The 24,009-nt window shown below is 36.1% G+C and overlaps 3 protein-coding genes across 7 annotated transcripts in view; 1 reads left to right on the top strand and 2 right to left on the bottom strand.

The window, feature by feature from the left end:
* LOC107729122 (small G protein signaling modulator 2-like) overlaps window positions 1-8,201 on the bottom strand; it is a 57,048-nt gene extending 48,847 nt beyond the window's left edge. For all 3 annotated transcript variants that reach the window (XM_016539506.1, XM_016539505.1, XM_016539504.1), the window contains exons 1-2: window positions 7,948-8,201; window positions 3,769-3,844 (exon numbers count right to left, since the gene is read on the bottom strand). In XM_016539506.1, the coding sequence (XP_016394992.1) occupies window positions 3,769-3,844; window positions 7,948-8,007 (136 nt within the window). In that variant the 5' untranslated portion in view covers window positions 8,008-8,201. The remainder of the gene's footprint in view (window positions 1-3,768; window positions 3,845-7,947) is intronic.
* Window positions 8,202-9,393: 1,192 nt separating this feature from the next.
* On the bottom strand, window positions 9,394-14,071 carry LOC107729096 (BTB/POZ domain-containing adapter for CUL3-mediated RhoA degradation protein 2-like). Of its 3 annotated transcripts, none has more exons than XM_016539457.1 (7): window positions 13,854-14,071; window positions 12,335-12,677; window positions 12,070-12,239; window positions 10,928-11,011; window positions 10,752-10,804; window positions 10,449-10,644; window positions 9,394-10,372 (listed from the first exon to the last, which is right to left on the bottom strand). In XM_016539457.1, exons 2-7 carry the CDS (start codon window positions 12,573-12,575, stop codon window positions 10,154-10,156), a joined length of 963 nt encoding a protein of 320 aa, XP_016394943.1. In that variant the 5' UTR covers window positions 12,576-12,677; window positions 13,854-14,071; the 3' UTR covers window positions 9,394-10,153. The 3 variants fall into 3 exon arrangements, with proteins under 3 accessions (XP_016394943.1, XP_016394942.1, XP_016394941.1); XM_016539456.1 differs by lacking the exon at window positions 13,854-14,071 and adding an exon at window positions 13,208-13,400; XM_016539455.1 differs by lacking the exon at window positions 13,854-14,071 and adding an exon at window positions 13,204-13,400.
* A 788-nt stretch (window positions 14,072-14,859) lies between these two features.
* Window positions 14,860-24,009, top strand: part of LOC107729126 (mitochondrial import inner membrane translocase subunit TIM50-like) — a 34,993-nt gene continuing 25,843 nt past the window's right edge. The window contains exons 1-3 of the mRNA XM_016539510.1: window positions 14,860-15,087; window positions 16,060-16,219; window positions 17,197-17,228. Of these exons, the coding sequence (XP_016394996.1) occupies window positions 14,884-15,087; window positions 16,060-16,219; window positions 17,197-17,228 (396 nt within the window). The 5' untranslated portion in view covers window positions 14,860-14,883. The remainder of the gene's footprint in view (window positions 15,088-16,059; window positions 16,220-17,196; window positions 17,229-24,009) is intronic.

The following is a 24,009-nucleotide window of genomic DNA, read 5'->3' on the forward strand; positions in this document are numbered from 1 at the left end:
ACGAATGTGAGAAATATGCCAAAAGAAATTATTGTCAGAACCGGGCAAGGTTTGGTTGGTTAGCATGGCACAGTCCAGCCAAGCAACTGCCATTGAAATGAACAGGAACGCTAACGGAAAGTTTCTCCTTCTAGGTAGGAACCAAGCCTTTTTGTTGGTGCTCAAACGCACTCTGCCGCCCCCATAACACGCACCACGTTCAACCAACCCCCAATGCACAGGCACAATTCCTTTTGATTTATTCCCCTGACACTTCATTTAGCTGGGAAGTGCATTGTCATATGCTGGAGTGACGTGGGTGAGTCCGTGCTCCAGGATAAATGTGAGGGGGTGGATGACTGCGTGGGGAATCCGTGCCCGGCGACTGACTGGAAAACAGGGGAACTGCACTGTTTTTCGGTGGTGACGACAGACTGGCAGCGCTCCCAGACCAGCCCTCCCCAGCCACCCACACACACATACACCAGCGCTGCACTGCATTTATACTGAAACCATCACCCCGCTTACGGTCACGACTCAGGCGTTCTTACCCTCAGACACCCAAAAACACTCCAAATCATTATACAAAAGGCCTGCGATGCGTGAGAGAGTGTGATAACCGGCGTGAGGGGAGAAACGACTTTAAAGCAAGCACTAAAATTACAGTTTCTTTCAGTCTTTTCCTTTGCCAATCTGACTAAAAGAAACAAAAAGATGGATGTGGAAAAACTACACACTAAGACATATAACAGTCCTAAACTCCTTTTTAATTCATCAAAATAGATTGAAATTCTCCTTCCAAGACTATGAAGATCAAGAGACAAAACGAACCAACACAGAAGACTTATAACAATATTATAATATACATATAACAACAATAATAATATAGTTGAAGTGTATATTTTTTTTTAATATATACATAAACACTACCAGTCAAAAGACTGGCCAATTGACGCGAAGTATGCAAATCGCATGCAAATACTGACGAGCTCGAGCGGCAGTATAAAATGCGGTGCACACGACAATTACGTCAGAATCTTCTACTTCACCTGTTGAATTCACTATGGCAACAATCTGCAAGATCTGCGCGGGACCGATAGAGCCGCCGGATCAGCACGACTACTGCGTCGCCTGCCTGGGCCTGGCCCACGCCGAGGCGGCGCTGGACGAGTCCAACTGCGGGCATTGCGCGGACCTTCCGGCCCACGTGCTCCGGACCCGCTACGATGTGGCTCGTGGCCTATTCGGGATGAGGCCCACTGCCGCCAGCGTGCCGCTGGTGGGCCCTCCCGGTGACGGGAGCGTCGTCTTGTCGCTCCACCAACCCCAACGGTCACCCCGTTCCCCGGTCTCACTCCCCGAGGACTGCTTCCGCCCTCCTTCCAACATCGCGGAGTTTGTATCCTTTAGCCAGGAGGAGGGGGATGACTCGATATCCATCTCGGCCTCGGAGAGGGAGGATTGGGCGGGATCGGAGTTCAATCAGCCGGACAGCATGGGGCTCCCAGACCTCCAGGAGGAGCTCATGAGGGTTCTGTCAAGGGCTGTCCAGGAGTTGGAGCTTACCTGGAGTCCTCCAAGGAAAGGTAACTTTAAATGACTTCTGTTGTTATCTGGCTATAGAGAAGATATAATTAAATAAAATTAACTTGACCGTCAAGGGGGGCGGGGGGTGCCGTTGGGGGGGCGGGCCGCCCCCCTAAAATAATGGCAGGGGAAACACTGCATTAAGAAGGGCAGATCTGCTGTAGTCATGGAGTTCAATAGCTATTGCAATAGCATTTACACAGCAAATCTCATATTCCAACTCCTTGTCATTTAGAGCTAATGAAAAGGAGTGCCGAATGAAGATTCATCCTCATTACGGTGTCCATAAAAAAGTGCCTGAGTAACAAAAGTAATAATTCAAATTTATTAACGGATGTTCCACAATTAAACGGCGCTAACCGGCTAACGGAAGGACAGAGATGAGTCACAGACTAGCCGAGGGATGACATCACTGCTTGTTATCATGTGACCTTTAACCTTGATACACAGAAGCCGTTCCAGTTTAGCTTTCTAAACGAGAGCAGTCAGTGAAAATAACATGCGTTTGGATAAATTTAGCATTCTGTATAAACATGGCAGCACTGCATACTTATAAAAAGAGTTCAGGCCACTCAGGCAAACATGGGCACACTGATTTTTGATTTACAGGGACGGGTCCTGATCTCTTGTACATTGCTGCTTAGATCTTACAGCTCTTCTGGGGTTTTGGAATTCACACAACACAACAACTGAGCCTCAAAGCAAAAGCTGGCACGCCATATTGGATGACAAGAGACACAAACTGTAAGTATCAACAGGCTCAAGCAGCGGCAGCGCAAGAATATCTGCTATGTGTGAAATACAAAATCACAACAAATGATAAACGGAATTCATATTTGCATAAACACTTAGATCAAGTGCTTTCTGTGGGCAAATCACTACTCCCTACTGTATGAAGGCAAAATGAGGTTGTAAATGTTAACAAAGCTGTGTAATAATGCAGTACATTACTTTTTCCATTCATATAACAACTGCATTTATGCTTGTACATTGAGGAAACTTGACTAAGCAATATCTGTGGTGCCACGCAGCACTGGTGTGTCACTGACGTAATGAGGCTGAGCCTGGGTTAATGTTCCGGTCTGTCTCTGTGTCACTGGAGTAAAGAGTGTGAGTCACACACACACACACACACTCCCAGTCATCCGCACCGGACAAATCAACCTTGTTGTTGGCAGTGATCCAGAGCTCCGGAACTATCATCATGCCACCGAGCCCCAGCCATCGCCTCTAAAGTCTTTCCCGATGAGGGCTCTTATATGTCAAGGCTCATCAAAAATTATTTTTCTGCTGGTCCAGGTTTAGACTAGTGCTAGTGCCTATATATTATATTACTGCTAATATATGCACATTTTATTTCTAGAAATTCTATTTTTAGTAACATAATTTAATATGTCCAAAAGAAACATATTTTTCATCACATGCTGTCTTTGTACAAAAAGTTATATTAATATATAATAATTATTAGTTAATTAATAATTTAATTGCAATACGAATTTGTAAAACTGTGAAACTGTGCATCTATTTTTAGCGGTCAGAAATAATATATTTTTATAATTCTATTTAGATCTATATATTTTATATATTTCTTAGTGATTATTAGGCTCTTTACAAAAAGGTTACATGCATGCATATTAATTATTAGTTAAGTTTAATCATTTTAAATAATTCAATTTGTAATATCGGATGGGAAATTGTGCAGCAATTTTTACATGCCAGAAATAAATATATTTTTACTTTTATTTATATCTATATATTTTTACATAACATAATTTGCAGTTATTATTAGGTTTTCTTTACAAAATCGTATATTTATCTACATTAATTATTAGTTAATCATTTAAATTCACAATATGAATATGCAATACCAGTTGCTACTATTTTTCAGAAAGAAATACATTTTTAAGTTTAAAGGGTATATATACAATATAAGTTTAAATTTATATATTTTTATATTTATTTAATTCTATATACTTTAATAGAGTAATTATTATTTTATTTTTTTTATAAAATGTAATATATATATATATATATATATGTGTATATTAATAATTAGATGTTTTAATTTTTTAATACTTTAACTTGCAAAATGAATTCACAAAAATCATTTGGAAATTGCGAAGCTACAATTTAACTCCACAATAGCTCTAAACTCACTTTTACTACAGCATGAGAATTTGTTAACGAATTTCAACTACTCACTGCAAAGTGCAATAATGTGGCTGCTGTCTTCATGTACAAACTTCTTGGTCACTGCCTCCTCCATAATCTGCTTCACCTAGACATGGAAAGACACGTAATTAGGAGCGGCAAAGACTGGCAAAAAATAACGGCATTATGGCAAGTCAAAATTCTTGGAATCAGGTGCACAAAAGCAACTAATTAATCATAACAGCGTAACCACAAATGCTTTAATTAGCATCATTCAATTGATAAGTTTCCCTGGGAGTGCAAGGAACTGTGTAGAATGAGTCTTTGTCACATTTTTCTCTTCCAACTGTCAGTACTACAGCAAATCCCAGACTAATTCATCACAATCCTTGCAGGCGGCTTTATACTGTTTATGTAATTTGAAGAACAGCAGAAGGGTAATTGTACCAATGAGGAGGAGCAAATTATGGGCATCTGCTGATTATATGGTATGAGATTTGCCACAAGGCCAACAGTCAGCAAAAGCAGGACAATTTAAAGAAATAGTTTAAAACCCAAAAATGAAAATTCACTGAAAATTTACTCACCCTTAGGCCATCCAAGATGTAGATAAGTATGATTTTTTATCCAAAAAAGATTTAGAGAAATGTAGCTCACCGACTGATCCTCTGCAGTGAATGGGTGCCGTCAAAATGAGAGCCCAAACATCTTATAAAAACATCACAATAATCCACACGACTCCAGTTCATCAATTAATGTCTTGCGAAGTGAAAAACTGTGCTTGTAATGAGCAAATCCATCAAGATGTTTTTAACTTCAAACCACTGCTTCTTGCTAAAATAAGAGTAATCTATCTAATATTGTTTTCTCCAATAAAAATAAAGAAATAATCTTGTCTGAATCAGGAGAGAAATATGCACTGATCAAGCACTGTTTGTGGAAAGGGAAAACAGTCCAAAACAGTTCTAAACGAATATGTCAGTGAATTTTGATATGAGAGGACAGACTTTTTCACTGGAGGAAGCATTATTATGGATTCATATTTTGGCCAGAAGTTTTAAAGTTTAAAGTTAAAATGTCTAATGATCTATTTGTTTCTTACAAACATGCAGATTTTCACAAAACATTAATTGATGGACTGGACTGGAGTGGTGTGGATTACTGTGATGTTTTAATCAGCTGTTTGGGCTCTCATTCTGACGGCACCCATTCACTGCAGATGATCCATTGGTGAGCAAGTAATGTAATGCTAAATTTCTCCAAATCTGCTCTTATGAAGAAACAAACGTATCTACATCTTGGAAGGTGAAGGTGAGTAAATTGTCATTTTGGGCAAGCTATTTTTTTAAAGGCTGATATTAAATATTTGCTGTTGTCCTTGGGATGAAATGAAAAATAGTAGTAGTTAAAATAGTTTTAAAACCTGTTCACTACAGCAGCCTGTTGCATTACATAACATGTCTCGAAAGACACGAGAATGGTTGGATGCTTCGAATAGTGCAAATGCTTCACATAGAGACATAGCTGACAGCGGTAACAATGGCATTAATGAAGTCATCACTCAAGGTTTTTTACAGCTGAAAAAAGGGGCACAACATGTGGAGAGATATCTTCACAATATGCTCAGTTAATACACCATCTAACGTCTGAAAATACAAAGAGCTCTGGCATCCTATGCCCAATTTAAAAGGATATAGTGAACACCTACAAAGACAGACTCAATCACATGCACAGCCATAAAAAAAAAAGCCTATGAAGAAGAATGCAGTTCAAAATCTAAGCTCTTGACAGAAAATCTGACCAAAAAAAATGGGGTATGCAGTTCTGCAGACACAAAAATATTTCATAAATATTAAATAGATCATTGCAAAATGGTGTAATGTTGCTCAATGCAGCCAATAAATATTGATGGGGAAAAAACAGAGAACAGGAAAATGAAACTAAGTTGTTTCGCTCTTGTGGGAGCCATTTGTGACGATCCCTGCTTCATGCAGCTGTATTAATCGTCCACTGATGCAATTTAACTTCTTAGGTAGCTGCTGATGCTTTCAGTTCCTAGGCAACCAGAAGGCGGCTGACTGCAGCTTAAAGTGACAGAGACCTGGGATGTTACAAAAGAAAGTCAATGGAGGAATAAAAATCTAATCCTGTGTGTATTGCAGGACTGTTATAACCTGTATGCATTGTAAATATTCATTCAGATACTGTATTTCCTCACTATACATATGATGCTTAAAATAGCTGAAAACCAAAAAAGTGAGGTCTTTTGTAGAGATATGAATATATAGAGATATGTATTTCATTTTATAATATCATAATGTCATAAACATGTACTTCTGGTTCCCATAGACAAATAAATGTGGAATGACCTGCAGGAGAAGCACTATTAATCAATGGAAATCAATGTGACTCTACGTTAACTAAAGAGTCCAGGACATCTCTGTGGAGGAAGTGACTCATTTTAGAGGTAAAAATAGGTTATTTGAATGAATATGACGCACAAAAGTTCTTTAAAACTTGATGAATGAGATGATGTTAAAAATTGATTTCTTTATTAACCCAGGCCACTGAGCCACCTGAGGCCAGATACCTTAAGAATTTAATTATCACATCCATGATATTAAACATGCCCTTAACTATCATGAGACATGATGTCTGCCAGGACTGTGCATTAAGTTCAAGAGGCTGAATCAGCTATGTGGACACAGTCTGTTCTGACACATGAGACATGCTGGTACCAATTTAGGACATCTATTCTTTGCAGCAATTCATTCAAGATTTCTATTATTCATGAGGGCCGGATTTAAAACTAGCGTTCCCTGCACTGTGGGGGAAAAGATAAGAATTAATTACACTGATATAAAAGAATGTAACAGCTTCTCCCACTGTACAGTTCCTGGAGTGAATACATTTGAAACTCTGTGAATGTGACGTCTTATCAAATAATTATTACAAAATACGCTCAAGAACAGCTCATTCATATTTATCTCTGACTACTTATTTTGATTTGGCATAAAATGGTTAGTACGGAATTTTTAATGTATGGTTTTACTCCTTTTTAGATTAAAATAATACCTTGGGTGAATCTGTTTTCCATTACAAGCCTATCTTGAATACTTGAATCTGATTGGTCGATCACAACACTGAGTGGGCTAATATATTTGTATATTAACTAAACTAGATATTTCTGCTGCGCTGTCCAGAAGTTAACATGTTTTTGAATTGTTTTCTACACTTTATTGGACTATTATTCTTAGAGGAAGCTTTATACGCACATTTAGAAGTAAATTAATAATTTTAAATTAATGTCATGTTTTTATTTATTTTTTAAGCAACAATGTAGTAAGTGCAACAGCAAAAATATTTCATTACACTTCATGTACACTTGACTTAACTTAGTCATATTAAACTGTTTTTATTAATGAGTTTGAAGCCAGTTCAACCTATAGTGTGTGAACCAACAATGGCCATACTGGTCTTATATAATGCAGATATGATTTTGACTGTATGATAACCCCCTCACATTAAACTTATTTGATCATTGAAATTAACGTGTAACCGCTCAAAAATAGGTTAGTGTGGCATTCCATTTCCACATGAGAAAGTTTCTCTGCGTGTGATAAAAAGAAAATAAGCCCAGATCAAAACAGGTAACATGCAGAGCAATCAATGCAACGATCTCTTCTAATCTAGTCAAATAATAAAGTAGCGCGCTTTCTCTTACAGTCGTGTTATAAATAAACCTAGCGTGCTCTGAGCGCTCAGCCCCTCAAGTGTCTGTCAATGGAAATTCGATGTCAACTCGTTTTTGTTTACATTGCAACAGGCTAGGAGCATATTCGACACTAAAAACGTACTCGCTTTTAGACTGTATTTAGCCATTTGCAGAAGGCAGAATCTATTGATCACCGCAGAAACCATTGATTAAATCGTCTCCCATAGCTACATTAAGTTACAGGCGGATGAAGAAGGAAATAGCCGACCTCTCCAGCGCTACAGGTGAAAGTGTTTGAATGTAAACCTCTAAGAAATATAATAGCCTACCTGAGCACTCGTAAATGCAACTCGTTATACATTAATTCATCATTGTCTGTACGTTAAGCATCAGCGCATCCGAAACTTATATGCATGCACTAAATCAAGATGCAAAGCATGCATGCGAGCTGATCGTGCACGCATGTTTTAGCATTGAATCAAAACTAAGACAAGAAATAAATTAATTGCACTCACTTCTCTTTTGACGTTCCATAGTAATTTCTCTTTAAATTCTTCATCTGTAGTCGAACCCATTGTCCCTGACTGTTAAACAACCCAAGTGCAGCATAAACTGGCTGGAGACATAAATCTGAACGGCTCGCCTGCCTTTAGTCCCAGTATTTCTAATTTGCTTTACCCTTCCTTCCTTTTCATATAAAAGTGTGTACCGACAGCTGAGCCTTGTCGCATCTAAGCACTGCCGTAGCGCATCGTGAAGCCATCTTCGGTTCCTTTATGACGCAATCACCGCTGACCCCGCCCCCTTGCCACTGTTGATCAATGGGATAAATCTCTTCACGCGCCGATTTATTTTTAGCTCCCCTCCACATTTGACAGCTCAGATGGAGGCGCCTGTGGTGGTTCAACTAATCAGGCATTGTCATTAGGCGTTCAACAAGACATGATGTTCATATGAACTACTGGATGAAAAGATACGTGATGCGTGATGGTTATAGTCTCACATCCATAATCCAAATAACTAGCACAAATTTAAACTACTGAGTTGATATTAAACATTTCAAAGCTGTTTAAGGGGTTTGTGGTACAATTTATTTATAAATGATTCAACCCCAAAATGAAAATTTGCCTAATATTTATGTAGATATAGATTAGTTTGTTTCTTTATTCAGAGATTCAGAGAAATTTAGCATTACATCACTTGCTCACCAACGGATCCTCTGCAGTGAATGGGTGCCGTCAGAATGAGAGTCCAAACAGCTGCTAAAAACATCACAATAATCCACAAGTATTCCATAGGACTCCTGTGCATCAAGTAACGTCTTGTGAAATAAAAAGCTGTTCGTTTGTAAGAAACAATTCCATCATTAATGCATTTTAACCGCATCAATAATGCATAACAACGCTTCTTACATCAGAAATCCACTGACATCTTTGTTTAGAACTGTTTTTGATCTGCACAAATTTCCCCCGATTCAGCTGAGACGACTTTTTCACTGGAGGAAGCAATATTATGATAAAACACTCATATTTTAGGTAAAAATGTCTTGATGGATTTACAAACTTAAAATAGAAATAAATGGAATATTTAAACAAGCATCTTTTCACTTCACAAAACATTAATTGATGGACTGGAGTGGTGTGGATTACTTGTGAATTATTGTAATGTTTTTAGCAGCTGTTTGGACTCTCATTCTGACGGCACCCATTCACTACAGAGGATCCATTGGTAAGCAAGTGATATAAATTTCTCCAAATCAGTTCCCATGAAGAAACAAACTCATCTACATCTTGAATGGCCTGAAGGCGATAAATGTTTTCATTTTTGGATGAACTATTCTTATAATATCTACTGTTAAAGTTACTAGATACAAATAAAATACATTTAATTCAAATAAAAAACACACAAAAGATGAAAATTTTTAAAATGTCTTCTTTTTTTTGTTTTGTTCATACATTGACAGTCAAAGGGGTCCAATGTTGTTTTGGACCATACCAACTTTAAATGTATGGGCAAATAAACCTGAATTATTGTTTAAAAGATTTTTCATTTTTGGGTGAACTACCCTTTAAGTTTAAGAAAATATTGTGAGTGTTAAATAACTAGAGCAGGAAACTTTTAGGTCACAGTCATTCATTCATTAAGTATTAAAAACACATTTCTTTTCATCTTACTAGACAAAAATCAAACACCACAACCTGATTTTTCTAAATGCAACACCCCAAGCCCATATACATGATTTATTTTTTCATCAAATCACAGTACTTGATGATTAATGTAGGCAAAAGGCAGGATTGTAACGGAGTATATGATCCTGTACGGTTAGCAGAAACAGAGTGACGTACTTGGCAAATTCATCTTGGCAAGATGTTATCGAAACATTATATGATTAGGCTAGAAACTACTGTTTAAAAACATAGTGTTTTCCTAAAAACAACAAAATAATGAGGTAAATAAATTAAAATATAGGAACTGATGCTAATTCATGATCAACTTTTTGTGTTATGTTCACATTAATGTTCAAGCCTCATTTCATCCAAAACTTTGATTGTCAAGCCACCTAAAAAAAAAGACAAAGCAGCAATCTGTTCAGACAGCGAACTACAAAGTGGTTAAACGGCGCTGGTAGTTTAGTGTTCTCCACAGACAATGTGAAAACAGAGGCACTAGTTGGAAGGATATATATATAAAATGTCTTGGAAGCCTCAATTCACAGTTAGGCTAATGTCCAAGTGGTCTGTCATCATAAGTGCTGTATCTTTTAATGTGGATGCGCCGCACACGCTCCCTCAGCTCCACGGCTTCCTCCTCTTCACTGTGTGAGCAACAATTGTTCCGTCTGCGAGTGGCCTCCAACAGGGAGTTATCTGGGACTGGGAGAGTCTCATAAAGCAGGGCATTTAGCGTCTCCTCGTAGATCCGTGCTTCTGGAAACTCAACCTGAGCGCATTACCAGAGTTCTTCTTTGACACGTTCAAACAGTGTCTATAGAAATACCTTTTCAAACGAGACTTACCTTTGTCTGCTTCTTCTCAGTAGCATAAACGATGGATGTGCAGCAGACTTCTGCTAGCTTACGGCTCTGTCCGTAAAAGGACCAGCAGCAGATCTCGTCTCCGATGACATCTTTAATGAAGAGCACACGACTGCTGTAACTCAGAGACAGCTTCTCAAACAACTCGATGTTCTTGAGTAGGTTGTCATCCGAGTTGCTTTTGAGGAAGATAAACACCAAACAAAAAGACAATAAGAACACTAGAAGCCAACTGAATTTCTCAAAAAGGAAAATCATGTTGAATGTTAAAGCACTGGTAATTACCTGGTATAGGAATATTTGTTGTTACCTCGGTTGTAAAGCAGTTTTACAACAGGCTATAAGTGGAACAATAATAATGGCAAAAGACATTCAGAGTTGCAGATTATCTTGCTTTATATGTGAACATAAAACAAACCCCAAAAAACAGGGACACAAACAGCACTCCATGAAAGTCTCACCCTTACGCAGCCTTGTATCAGCCTCTCTTCCTCTTTAGGAGATGTTATGACTGGGATAACACACAAAGCCTTTTCTTCATTATCCTACCAACAAACAAACAAATAAATAAATAAGTGGACCGATCTCACAATCCTGACAAGAAATATCTGGGTCATATTTCACCCCAAAATTATTATTATTATTATTATTATTATTATTATTAGGGCTGCACGATAAATCGCATGCGATATTTAACGCGCATCTTGTCAGAAAGCCGGTTCTGTAATCAGGGGTAAATCTCCATCACGTGCGTGCTTTCACATTGAGCAGCATTAACTACACAGAGCCGTTGTTTAGACATAAAAAAATGAAGTTTGCATTCAGGACCATTTAAAAAGTTTGCATTATTCTTTTACATACACTAAATTTCAAAGGCTGCAGTCAGTAAGATGTTTTCTCAAAGAAGTTAATACATTTATTAAGCAAACTTGTGCGTCATGTTTATTAATTTTTTCAAAAGTGACAGTAAAAACTTTAATAATGTTACAAAAGATTTCTATTTCAAATCAATGCAGTTTTTAAGCTTTCGATTTGTCAAAAAAATCAAAAAAATAAACGCCTTACAATTTCCACAAAAAAATTTTTTTTTGCTCAAATTAATTCAGCCTTTCTGAGAGTAAGAGACAAATACATAAAAAACTTTTGACATACCCAAAATTGTATATTATTATATGATATTACAAGACTTTGCCCCAGTTGCCATTACCATAATGCACCCTAACCTTTAATATTCCCATTATTTTCAAACAGGATTATCATTACTACAATAGGCCTACACGTATTATTTTACTGCTATACAGTACACAATGATTAGTCTTAATTAAAATGATCATATATTAGAAGCAGTAAAACAAATTCTACCCAGATGTAAAGTATTTAAAAATGTAAATAATATTTTTTTTTTTTCCACATTACAGTAACAAGAATGATAGAATCTTATTTGCATTACAACAATAAAATGTGTAGGAGATACATGCTTGCTTTAAAATGGCACAATTTTAAATATCTAATTTAATTCTTTTAATTTTGGAATGAAATATAACCTGAATATTTTCATGAAAATCACACAAAAACAAGAATAATCAGGAAAGTCTCCACCAACCTGCAGGGTTCTCTGGCACAAGTCTATCAATCCCTGGATCTGATAATACTTGGCTTCTGCTAGGAGCTCCATGATACCCTGTCTGCTCTTGGGCAAGGTCACAAATCCATCACGGAGATAGCTGAGAATCGAACCAAAGCGTTTCCCACAGCGATCTATTAGAATCCAACCTTTAAAAAAAAGCAGAATTCACATAACAACATCAGCACTGCAAACCAAGGCTAAAGTGGTTACATCATATCTCGGCACTGTCTAAATAACTCACCTTCCTTATCAGTGAGCACCTCCATCTTGCCGCTGAACATGGATCTCAGGAGTGTGTCCTGTCGGGTGAGCACTTTCAGTGTGGAATAGTAAAGATTTCCGCCAACATTGAGCTGCACGTACTTGTTGCCAGTGACACCGCGGTAAGTGCAGGTGTTAGTCTTGGGGCAGGCCACTGAAGAGACTGACACAATGGGCCCGGTTTGCGGTTGAAGCTGGTGCAGGCAGCTCTCTCCTGACATGTCCCGCTGTAGGTAGATAACCACCCTGCACACGATAGGTCTGATTTCCCCCGCCGTGGTGAATGCTGCTGGGCAGGCTGCTAGTGATGCAAAACCTACATGCTACACATCACATAAAACAACATGCATACAGCATTTATTGAAATCATTTATAGATCTTATATTTATATATATATATATATATATATATATATATGTGTGTGTGTGTGTGTGTGTGTGTGTGTGGACAATTAACAAACACATTTACATTAAGTGTGAAAGCTTTCCAATATGGTAAAACCATGCAATGACTACCAATGATAACAGCAGATATGACCTTGTACTATAAAGACTGAAAGTGTCAGTCAATCTAAAGTGACAAATATTGAATTTATATTGTGTATATCTTGACTATTAATACATTAACTTTTTCTGTTGTTGCATTGCTACTAAACTAGAAACGTCTGTACTTGTGTTTACAAACAGGCAACGCAAACGTGTCTGGTTAGGACGCAAAAAGCCCAATGACAAAACATTTCTGGACTGTGGTTAAGTTTAATGCTAAGCTATAACTAGTTTATTTCAAAATAGTTATAAGTTAAGGTAAGTTTGTCGCCATGAAGAAACTTTCCCAAGCTAGAAAACTCACCCACTGTTCTTCAGTAACTCGTGGGCGTTTAACTGAACACGAAGACTTGATCAGTTCGACAGTTTTATTTCAACCATATTTGATAAGAAGAAAACAAATAGCTCTATTTGAAGATATACAAAAGTAAAAACTACTTTTAACTTCTACCTTCACTGATAACAGAACGGTGTTGATTGTTCTTCTTCTTTGAAAGAACAGCAACAGGTTAAATCGTGTGTGTGTGTGTGTGTGTGTGTGTGTGTGTGTGGACAATTAACAAACACATTTACATTAAGTGTGAAAGCTTTCCAATATGGTAAAACCATGCAATGACTACCAATGATAACAGCAGATATGACCTTGTACTATAAAGACTGAAAGTGTCAGTCAATCTAAAGTGACAAATATTGAATTTATATTGTGTATATCTTGACTATTAATACATTAACTTTTTCTGTTGTTGCATTGCTACTAAACTAGAAACGTCTGTACTTGTGTTTACAAACAGGCAACGCAAACGTGTCTGGTTAGGACGCAAAAAGCCCAATGACAAAACATTTCTGGACTGTGGTTAAGTTTAATGCTAAGCTATAACTAGTTTATTTCAAAATAGTTATAAGTTAAGGTAAGTTTGTCGCCATGAAGAAACTTTCCCAAGCTAGAAAACTCACCCACTGTTCTTCAGTAACTCGTGGGCGTTTAACTGAACACGAAGACTTGATCAGTTCGACAGTTTTATTTCAACCATATTTGATAAGAAGAAAACAAATAGCTCTATTTGAAGATATACAAAAGTAAAAACTACTTTTAACTTCTACCTTCACTGATAACAGAACGGTGTTGATTGTTCTTCTTCTTTGAAAGAACAGCAACAGGTTAAATCGTGATAAGGATCTACTGCCACCCATTGGCTAGTGCAGGGATCGTCAACCTAGCAAACCCTTTTAAAATGCTTTACTTTGTAAAATATCTTTAATAAATAACATTAACAAACAATACGACGTTAAACCGAGCTTCAGTTAACTAGCTTACCTTTTTATCCATTCCATGTCCTGAAATCATGTTTATTAAGGATCTATAACAGGCTTTTTCACATGTAATAACTTTAACTAAAAACATTATCCAACATTGTTACTTGATATTTGTACTTTCTATTTTTGCTTATTTTTATTTGTTTGTTTGTTTAAAATGTTGTACATACCTTCTTCATGTTTTGTTCAATATTATATTTTATTCAATATATATAATAAATATTCAATAATGTTTTTTTTTTCATTCATGTATTCCTACAACACAGGCTTGGCATTTCAAAATAGTAATTAAATTTCACAAGTATGAAGTACTTTTATTTTGAAATGTATACCCATATCACAGTGAATGTTCTAGATTTGTCGATATATATTATGTATATCTCCATAGGATGCCATCTTTGTATCATTATTATATCTGTTAGCCATTATACAGTATCTGCTATTATTATTAGACAAGCATTGCATTTAATTCAGATATTTGTAGTAAAAAATATTGGGAACTTTTAACAGCTTTTGACGGTGGACGTGACGATATTCCAAGACCAGCCTTCGCGTTGCAGATCCTGGGTCCGATTGGCTCTCTCTGCCTGCCAATCACAACAGACGCAACCAATCAAACTCGTTTGTCCTTTCCACTCGCGCTCAGTGCACTAGCTGCATCATATTCAAGATGTCGGCGCTGTCTGTGTATCCCATGTGTGTCCGGGCGAGCCGGGGCCTCCTCAGACTGAGGCAGGGGGCCAGAGGCTCCACAGCCCCCGCGGTGCTGGATGTTGTCAGGACTCTCTCCTCTGACACATCTAGTAGCAGTGCCACAGGAGGACTGGCCCAGGCAATACTGCAGGAGAGGCTTCAGCAGCAGCAGAAAAGCCAGGTGAGCGCTATGACCGCCTGACATTCCTGCATGACAGGGTATTAGACAGCCAGTTATTGCGTTATGGAAAAAAATATGTACATTCTTACATGTTAGTACTTAGGCGTTGAGTGTATTGATGAATAAATGACCCCAACTTGTCAAATGGTTAGGTCTGGTTAGTAAAGGTTGACAGGTGGTGGTTTGAATGAAGTCAGACATGCAGTCTGAGTTCTGTATGACAGAGCAGTAACATTGATTACATTTTCACATAATCAGTAGAAATCAGTGCATGTTATAACATTTATTCTTAAATATGTAGCATAAATGATTGCAAAGGACAGAGCTGGATTACAAATTCTAGTCATATGAGTTTCTGTAAACCTGCCATATGAAATAATAGTCAGAAAAATCTATTACTTTTAAATGGGACAGTTTATTTACTCTTTATACGAAATATTAAAAAAAAAAAAAAAATCTAAGAAGTATATGTGTTTTATGTTTTGCATCATATTTGATACATCACATCAGGCTTTTATGGTTGCCATGATGATAATTTAGAAGCCTTCGAAATTCATGTTTCAAATATGATGCCTGCTTTATAGGGTTAAAAAGTTTGTTAATAATGCAAAAAATGTAACATTACAATTGAGTGTTGTTTACATTTATTTTTTATGACTTTCACATTGGAGCTGTATCATGCAAGGTCTGGAGCCCTCTTTTGACTGTTGAATGCAGATAAGGGCTGAAGGCTGAATGTCTGTCAAAGGACAATGGGTCTCACTGAGTGACAGCTCCTCAGAACATTCAAAATAATGGAATTGGTGCATATTAGAATAGAAATTAGTCACAGAAATTAGTATTCAAACTGGCTGCTGTGTAACGTAAGATTTGGGATTCTTGTTGAAAAATTGGCTTAAAGTTTTGTCAGTTAATGTTCAGGAGGATAACAGGCAAATGTAAAGCAGGATGCTTTTAACACATCGTTCACAGGGCCAGCTTCCTCCAGAGGGTGATGACTCGGATGACAAGAAAAATGAACAGGGTGAGGACAAGAAACAAAAAGAGAACACCGCATATGCTAAGAAGGTGGTCCTTCGGTTAGCAGGAATTATGGGACTTGGAAGCACAGTCGGCATCGTGTACATATTCGGTGAGTTTGCCTGTTGCTTTCTTACGCTAAGGGTGGGCACCAATGGATTGGAAAATTATACGTTTGAAGATATTCTTCGAACATTGTTGGATTATTTTAAACTTTTTTGACTGGCATGTTCATAACATTTCTCATAACATTTATAACATTTTTAACTGGCATTGTTGGATTATTCTTTGGATTGTTCTGAATTATCATGAGAATTTTTGGATGTCACTGGTTACTGTATTTTGTGTAAAAAAAAACATCATATATGTGCTACTCTGGTGATTTATTTTATTTTAAAAATATTTTATTTTATTAAATATTTTATTTTTGTATTGGAGGATTAAGTTGTGTTAAAGGTAAATATTTATTTAACCTGCATATTTACTATCATTTATTTTATTTGTGTTTTTACTGCTTACTAATCATTTAACATGTTTTTGCATGCAAGTTCAAATTATTATTTTATATCATTACATATATATATATATATATTTTTTTTTTTTTTTTTTTTAAACTCCGTTTAAAATCGGATTATTTTAAACTTTTTTGACTGGCATGTTCATAACATTTCTCATAACATTTATAACATTTTTAACTGGCATTGTTGGATTATTCTTTGGATTGTTCTGAATTATCATGAGAATTTTTGGATGTCACTGGTTACTGTATTTTGTGTAAAAAAAAACATCATATATGTGCTACTCTGGTGATTTATTTTATTTTAAAAATATTTTATTTTATTAAATATTTTATTTTTGTATTGGAGGATTAAGTTGTGTTAAAGGTAAATATTTATTTAACCTGCATATTTACTATCATTTATTTTATTTGTGTTTTTACTGCTTACTAATCATTTAACATGTTTTTGCATGCAAGTTCAAATTATTATTTTATATCATTACATATATATATATATATATTTTTTTTTTTTTTTTGCTTAAACTCCGTTTAAAATCATGACTCAAATTATTAATGTTTCTGGTCTGTAGGTAGCAATTCTGTGGATGAACAAGGAAATAAGGTAAGCATGAACTTTCACAAAGTCAGGTTTTAAGACTTAATAGTTATTTTTGCCAAGGAATCGTTAAGCAGTAGTTCACCGTATGTTTTGAAATCACCCATACATCTTTTATACATATTCTAATGAGCTAAGAATTTCACCACCTTCTCAAGGAAGAGAAAAAAAGTTAATACAACATTAGCTGAATAGATTTACTTAGCAGTTTAAAAGTATCTTAATGGTGATAGTTAATGTTAAAACACTTACCAGCTGTCCATCTTTTCCCTCCATTTTTTCTTATATGGTAATTTTAACAAGCTCTAAGCCACACTATTTCCCATGGCACACTTTCTCACCTGCACTCCCCCACCAGTCTCTTTCTATTGATACTACAATTGCTTTTGCCTGGCAGACAGTTCAATCAGGTATCGGTGTGAAGATTTTCACTCTGTATGGCACACTTCTCAAAGTGCTGTGAATTTCCTTTCTTCAGAGAGCAGACTTCTAGCACCTCTCGAGGTGGCCCACTTCAAACGACTCGCTTTACAAAGGCAGTCTCACAGGAGACCGGAGTGAAATGTGCTTTGATTGTTGTTGCATTTTATACCTCTCTTGCCTATGCGAGAGACCTGTACTACTATAAGTGTAGCTTGACCATGATGTTGTGACAAGAACCGATTTTTTATTTTTTTTTCATTTCAAATTCTCAATGTTATAGTGAATTATTATTGTATATTGTGATTTATCGCAACAACTTCATCCAAAATTGAACATTCTGTCATTATTTACTGACTTTCTATTCCAAACTTGTATCTGTTTAAGGTGTTAAAGGCGTAAATGAGCATTTAAGCTTGTTTGTCTTATAAAAGATCAAATTAGCAAGGTCTTGTAATCTTTCTGGAAGCCACCCACCTTTAAAGAGGCACACTTCACAAGTAGATGCCAAACACACCTAGTCTGGAGGCATGTACCATAGGTGTGAATTCAGGAAGGTGGTCACTTTAAAGAGCACACCTCCACCTTTGACGTCCTGTTTTGTTACCTGCTTTATGTTAGAGCTCACTTGTAAGGGCACACTTCACAGGTCAGTGTGATCTCACGGGAGTTCAGAGGGCCGTTGGTGCCTGATCGCGCACCTCATCCATTATATTGGTTGAGTTTTACTGTTCTCAGCTCTTGTGATCTTATTGTGAGCATGAGACCTTTATCCTGTTCCTGTACTGTACATTTTTCTTTGTCTCAGGGACTGGCTTTAATGATCAGTTTAACACATTTTTTTTATCTTCCTGTAAATTACAAGAAGGGAGAACAAGAAAAAACCATTATAGCAGAAACAGCTGTACATTTATATACACTACCATTCAAAAGTTTGGGGTCGGAAGGTCTTTTATGCTCATTTATTTTATCAAAAATACAGTAAAACAGCAATGTTGTGAAATATTTAGGGGTGACCCCGAATAGTCAAAGATTCGATGCTTCGATTGGAGGAGCCTGATTCGACACTCAATCTCACAGTCGAATATTCGCAGAGGTGTTATGATCATGCCATTTTGGCTGTATGGGGTTGCTCAATATCTGATTTCACACAGAACTACTGGTTTTCTGCCAATAAGTTAATATACAGCCTATTATGAAAATGCTGTAAATAAGAATCTAAAAAGAAAGAAGCTTTTAATAATTTTATTTTACGTGCATGAATATATCCAACCACCCTGTGACAGATTTAAGTTTCGCTTTCCATAATCCGTGACTGACAGAGGAGCATCTTGGCGGCAAGGATTTAAATCTTTAACAAGACTCAAACTGACACAGGCAGAGTGAAAGTCTGCATTTATTTTTCGATCAGATAGGTTACAAGTGATTTCAAAACATTTCAGCCGGTTCTAATTTGACTTTTGCATGCTGTGAACATAGGTGCTGATCCCGTGGGTGCTTGGGAATGGCTGAGTACCCATGTAAAAGCTCGTGATATTATCTATTCACTATCATACTGGCGAAATTGATCTGGCAAACTATCTAATGCATACTTGTGTTTGCGCTCTGGGGAGAATCAAAAGGTTTAATTTTGTCCAGTGCAAGCTTGCAAATCCTCTCATTGTAAAAAAAAACTTAATGAGATCTCGATATAGACAAGGGACAACTTTTTAGTGATTATAAAGGCAGTGCTGTTTGTGTGCTTTCTACGCTATAGCCTTTAATCCATTAAGAATTTGTATAGAACTTTTATTTTTTGGCCACCTACATGCTGCAACGTTTCAAAAATGATATCCGCATATTTATGCAGGATTCAAACTCGAAAGAGCAATGGACAGGACAAAAATATACATGGAAATGTATGTGAATTGAGGCTAGAGCACACTTTCTGAAGCACCCGCAGTATTTAATTCTGGAACCAGGCCTGGATAAAACTATTAGGCAATCGCATGGAGTTTTATGTGGCTGTAGGCTATGCTTCAAAGTCGGAAAAATTAGCAGGATATTTGTTAATTTCTTCTGTGAAAATCAGTTAGAGTAAACATGCACACAGGCTTCATCGAATACTGCTTGCATCTGTTGATTTCATCTAATGTGGATTATTTTGTTTTATTTAGTGCAAATCTCCAGTTTCATCAGCTCTGATACGTAATTAATCAAAACATAAAACATTATTTACCCGTTTGTATCTGTGAGGCATCCGTTACACATGTTCCCTGTGTGTTAACGTCAGTATTTATAACTGTCAAATGTCTGACTACTTGACTCTTGGTAATGTATTTTGCCCCCGCCCCCAAACATATGATTCGACTATCGGCAAGATTTGACAATTCTGATTCGACTATGTAAATCCTTACTCGGGGACACCCCTAGAAATATTATTACAATTTAAACAACTGTTTTCTATTTTTTATATATATTTTAAATATGTATTTTATTCCTGTGATGGTACAGCTGAATTTTCAGAAGCCATTAATCAAGAAAATAGTTGTGCTGCTTAATATTTTTGTAGAAACCATAATACAGTTTTCAGGAATCTTTGGTTAATAGAATGTTCAAAAGAACCTGATTTATTTAAAATATAAATCTTTTGAGACATTATAAATGTCTTTACTGTCACTTTTGAAGAATGTTCAAATATTAAGGCATCCTTGTTTAATAAAAGTATTAATTTTGTTAAAAAAAAATTATGATCCCAAATTGGGGTGTATTACTATGTTTTACATACGCCTCAGTTTCTTAATTCTTTCTGCCAAAAAGATCTGTTAGCTCTAAAAACAAGTTATGATTTACACAAAATGGACTTTGGATAAACAAATTATGAGCAACATTACAGTAGCCTAAATTTAGTGTCGAGATTATTTGGTAAAACTTTAGATAGGATTCAATTAACATTAGTTAATGCATTGGTTGTCATGAATACTGGATGTAACGATATCAAAATCTCACGATGCGATAATATCTCGATATGAAGTCCACAATACAATATTATTGCAATATTTAAAAAAAAAAAAGACAAATGAAAACTTGGAAAAAATGAAAATTTTGTACTTTTAAAGTTAAATTATTCTATCTAATGCACTTTGAGAGTTCAAAATGAAGAGCTTCAACCCATGTTCTTAACTAAGAAAACTTAAGTCAGAAAAAAGTCAGTGAATTGACTTGCATCTGAACTTTAAAGGGAACTCAACCCTCTTTTTATTTGTGGTATACTGTCTCAGTCTAAATTACATTCACACTGGTGTTTTAGGAAGCCAAATAAATTAGAATATAATAATAATAACAACAATTTTATATTATTGTTATTCCTATGACAGTAATAGCCATATATTGTAAAACAATTGCACTGTAAAATAAATGAAAATGAATTTCATAGGTATATTATTTTTGCTTTACACTACAGTAGGGAAATTACAATACTTCTTTCCTAATTTCTAAATTTAGATATTTTGAATTTGGACTGCAGTAACATAGTTAAACCGCTAGCTGTCAGCAATTCAAACTGCACTTTTAAGCTTTTATTTTGAAGAGAAACTCCAGCTTCAGTGAAAACAGTCTTGCAAAAACGAGTCTCACAAGTCTAGTGAAATGCTGTAATCATCTGCCACGAAAATATATGGAAGCATATGGGTAGCAAAGTTCATTTTGAAATGTAATATGCAAAATGACCATGCAATGTGTAAAATAGCAATGTATTTCTTTATTTAAATTTACATTTTCCCATACATATGTGCAACATTTAGTGCAAAATGAAAATGAAAATTCAATTATATAATTTACATTTGCCATTTCCTACACTAGTTTTAATATGTAAATTAAAAACATATTTAAATGCTTTATAAGTTGCAAAATTAAAATGAAATTATATTACCCAAATTGATTGGATATGTTTAACATGTCCCGGGAAGTAACTCGTTGTAGTCCCTACCAGCCGTTTTTGTAGGCATTAAACCGCCAGAATTTTAAAAGACGATATCTCCGTTTGCATTGAACTTTCAGCTTCGTAACTTTGCAGATATTGTTTATGTTTGTAACAGCAACATTACACACTAACTAATGTTAAAAAAGTAAAATCGCAATCAACCACCCCTTTAAATGCCATTTTCCCTAAATGCATTTAGACTTCGGGGTAGGACACTTGAGATTGCATTTTCATCATGATACCGCGTGATAATTGTAGCAAAATGCAGTGTGAATTTCAAAATGCATTCTGAGCCAAATGTGCAGCAAAATGGTAGCAAAAATGGTGATTTAAATGTCTTTTATTTTTCTTAAATATCTCCGTTCACAGATATTGATAATACCGTTACATTCCTAATGAATACCCAATTCAACTAATAATGAACATCAATTGTTTTTTGACAGCATTTATTAATCTAGGTTAATTTCAGTTTATATACTATTGTTCAGTTGTTTGTTCATTTATAACTACTAATGTTTTATAGTTTTGCAGATTAACATGTGTTAATCTAGGTTAATGTTAAATAATGCTATAAAAGCTGTATTCATTGTTAGCTCATGATACCTGATGCATTATAATGAAGTTACCAAAGAGGAAGTCAAACTGGAATGCTTTGGTGTTATTAGTTTAAACAAAAAGACCAAAATATCAACCTGTTTTGTTTACTGTCCTAATTTTAACTAGCATTTAAAGCACTTAACTGTTTGTAGTTAACACTACTCAAAGTAGCTAATAAAATGGTTGGCAAATATACACTCCTGAGAAATTCAAATGCATGCTTGGCTGAATGAATTAACAGATATCAGGTAAATAAAATAAATTCAAATGCTTGTTTAATATAAGCAAATGAAAAAATGACTCTCTTTGGAGAACTAAAAGTATGATTAATGTTCATTGTCACAAAAGGACTATAATTTTATGCCATATCTGGTTGAGACTAATGTGATCTTTAAAATCAGTCTTCTGCATTCAGTTACAGTGACCCCAGACACCAAATCTAGAAATGTATGAATGCCATTTCATTACACAATATATCAAACCCAGGGGATTTTATTTTGAAGGAAGTTATACCATAAACAGTGGTACTATTTGTTCCCATAGCTAGTTTGGTTGCTGCAAAGTAGATTAGTTGAAAGATCAAATTGTATCAAAAATAATGTTTTTTTTAAATATTAAAGCAATTTCTCACATATTTCTTCAGGAATGTGAGCTTCTATAAATACAATTGTAGGAACCTTTTAGTCATATTGGAAAAGTTGGGTTTGCCAGGTCTCCTAACCGTGGGATTTAGATCATTTTCAGATCTCTTTGGTTTAGTGTCCACTGCGCAGACACACTTCTCACAGCACGCCGGGTGTGATCACAGGTGTCACCTTATTGCCGCTGTGCTCTATAAACCACACACCTTTCGAGCTCTCTTTAAACTGCGGCATGTGCTGGGCTAAGGTGTTTGCACGGGAAAACTGTCTTGTTTGCTGGTTCCACCTCTCCTGGTCTGCTTTCTTCACTTATTTCAAAAGGCACACTTTAACATGTGCATACGACCATATAGGAGACAAAATGTGAAGTGTGCCAGACCTTTTGTTGTAAAAATTGTCACCTCTAGCCACTCCAATTAGATGTCAATTAGGTGACAGTGTGGGACTGGAAACCTGGCTCTCTTCCCATAGACAGGCTTTTGTCTGTTTTTTTTTTTTTTGCCAGGACAATTCAGAACCCTTTGCTTTTAAATGTAAGACACAAAATGCTTAGTTTGGTACCATTTTATTTTCAATGTGCTTTGAAGTTTTTTAATGTTTTACATGTTTTTACCATTTTATTTATGTATTATTTTTATTATTTAATTTTATTCTATTATTGTATTTTATTCTTTTCTCTCGGAGGAGTTGTAACTTGCTTTGAGCTTGTTTTTACATATATATTAGGGGTGTAACGATTCATCGATATGATGTCTGACGATACGATGCATCAATGCCACACGTAAAATATCGATATATGTAGTATAAATAGGCACCTTTATTTTGGCACTGTCCACATTTTCACATAATGTCCGTCTATGCATTACCGCCAACGCGTGCATTCTCGTTCAAACTCGCGTATCAGGACTCGATATAAGGAGTCTAAGGTGAGCCTAAAATACGTTCGGGACTGTTTGCGGAACAGTGGAGCGCTGTGTGAGAAGTTTTCTGCGCACACATCTGAAGCGCACGCACGCACACAGACAGCCGCTTCTACACCGCGCACAGGGACGGACTTACCAATTAGGCAAAGGTAGGCGACCGCCTTGGGCCCCCAAAAGCCAAGGGCCCCCTAAAATGCTTTTCATATAGGATATGCGCATTAAGTGCTGACACGCGAAAATGCCAC

This window comes from Sinocyclocheilus rhinocerous, unplaced genomic scaffold (genome assembly GCF_001515625.1).
Source record: "Sinocyclocheilus rhinocerous isolate Xijiao unplaced genomic scaffold, SAMN03320098_v1.1 scaffold1870, whole genome shotgun sequence".
Taxonomy (NCBI): domain Eukaryota; kingdom Metazoa; phylum Chordata; class Actinopteri; order Cypriniformes; family Cyprinidae; genus Sinocyclocheilus; species Sinocyclocheilus rhinocerous.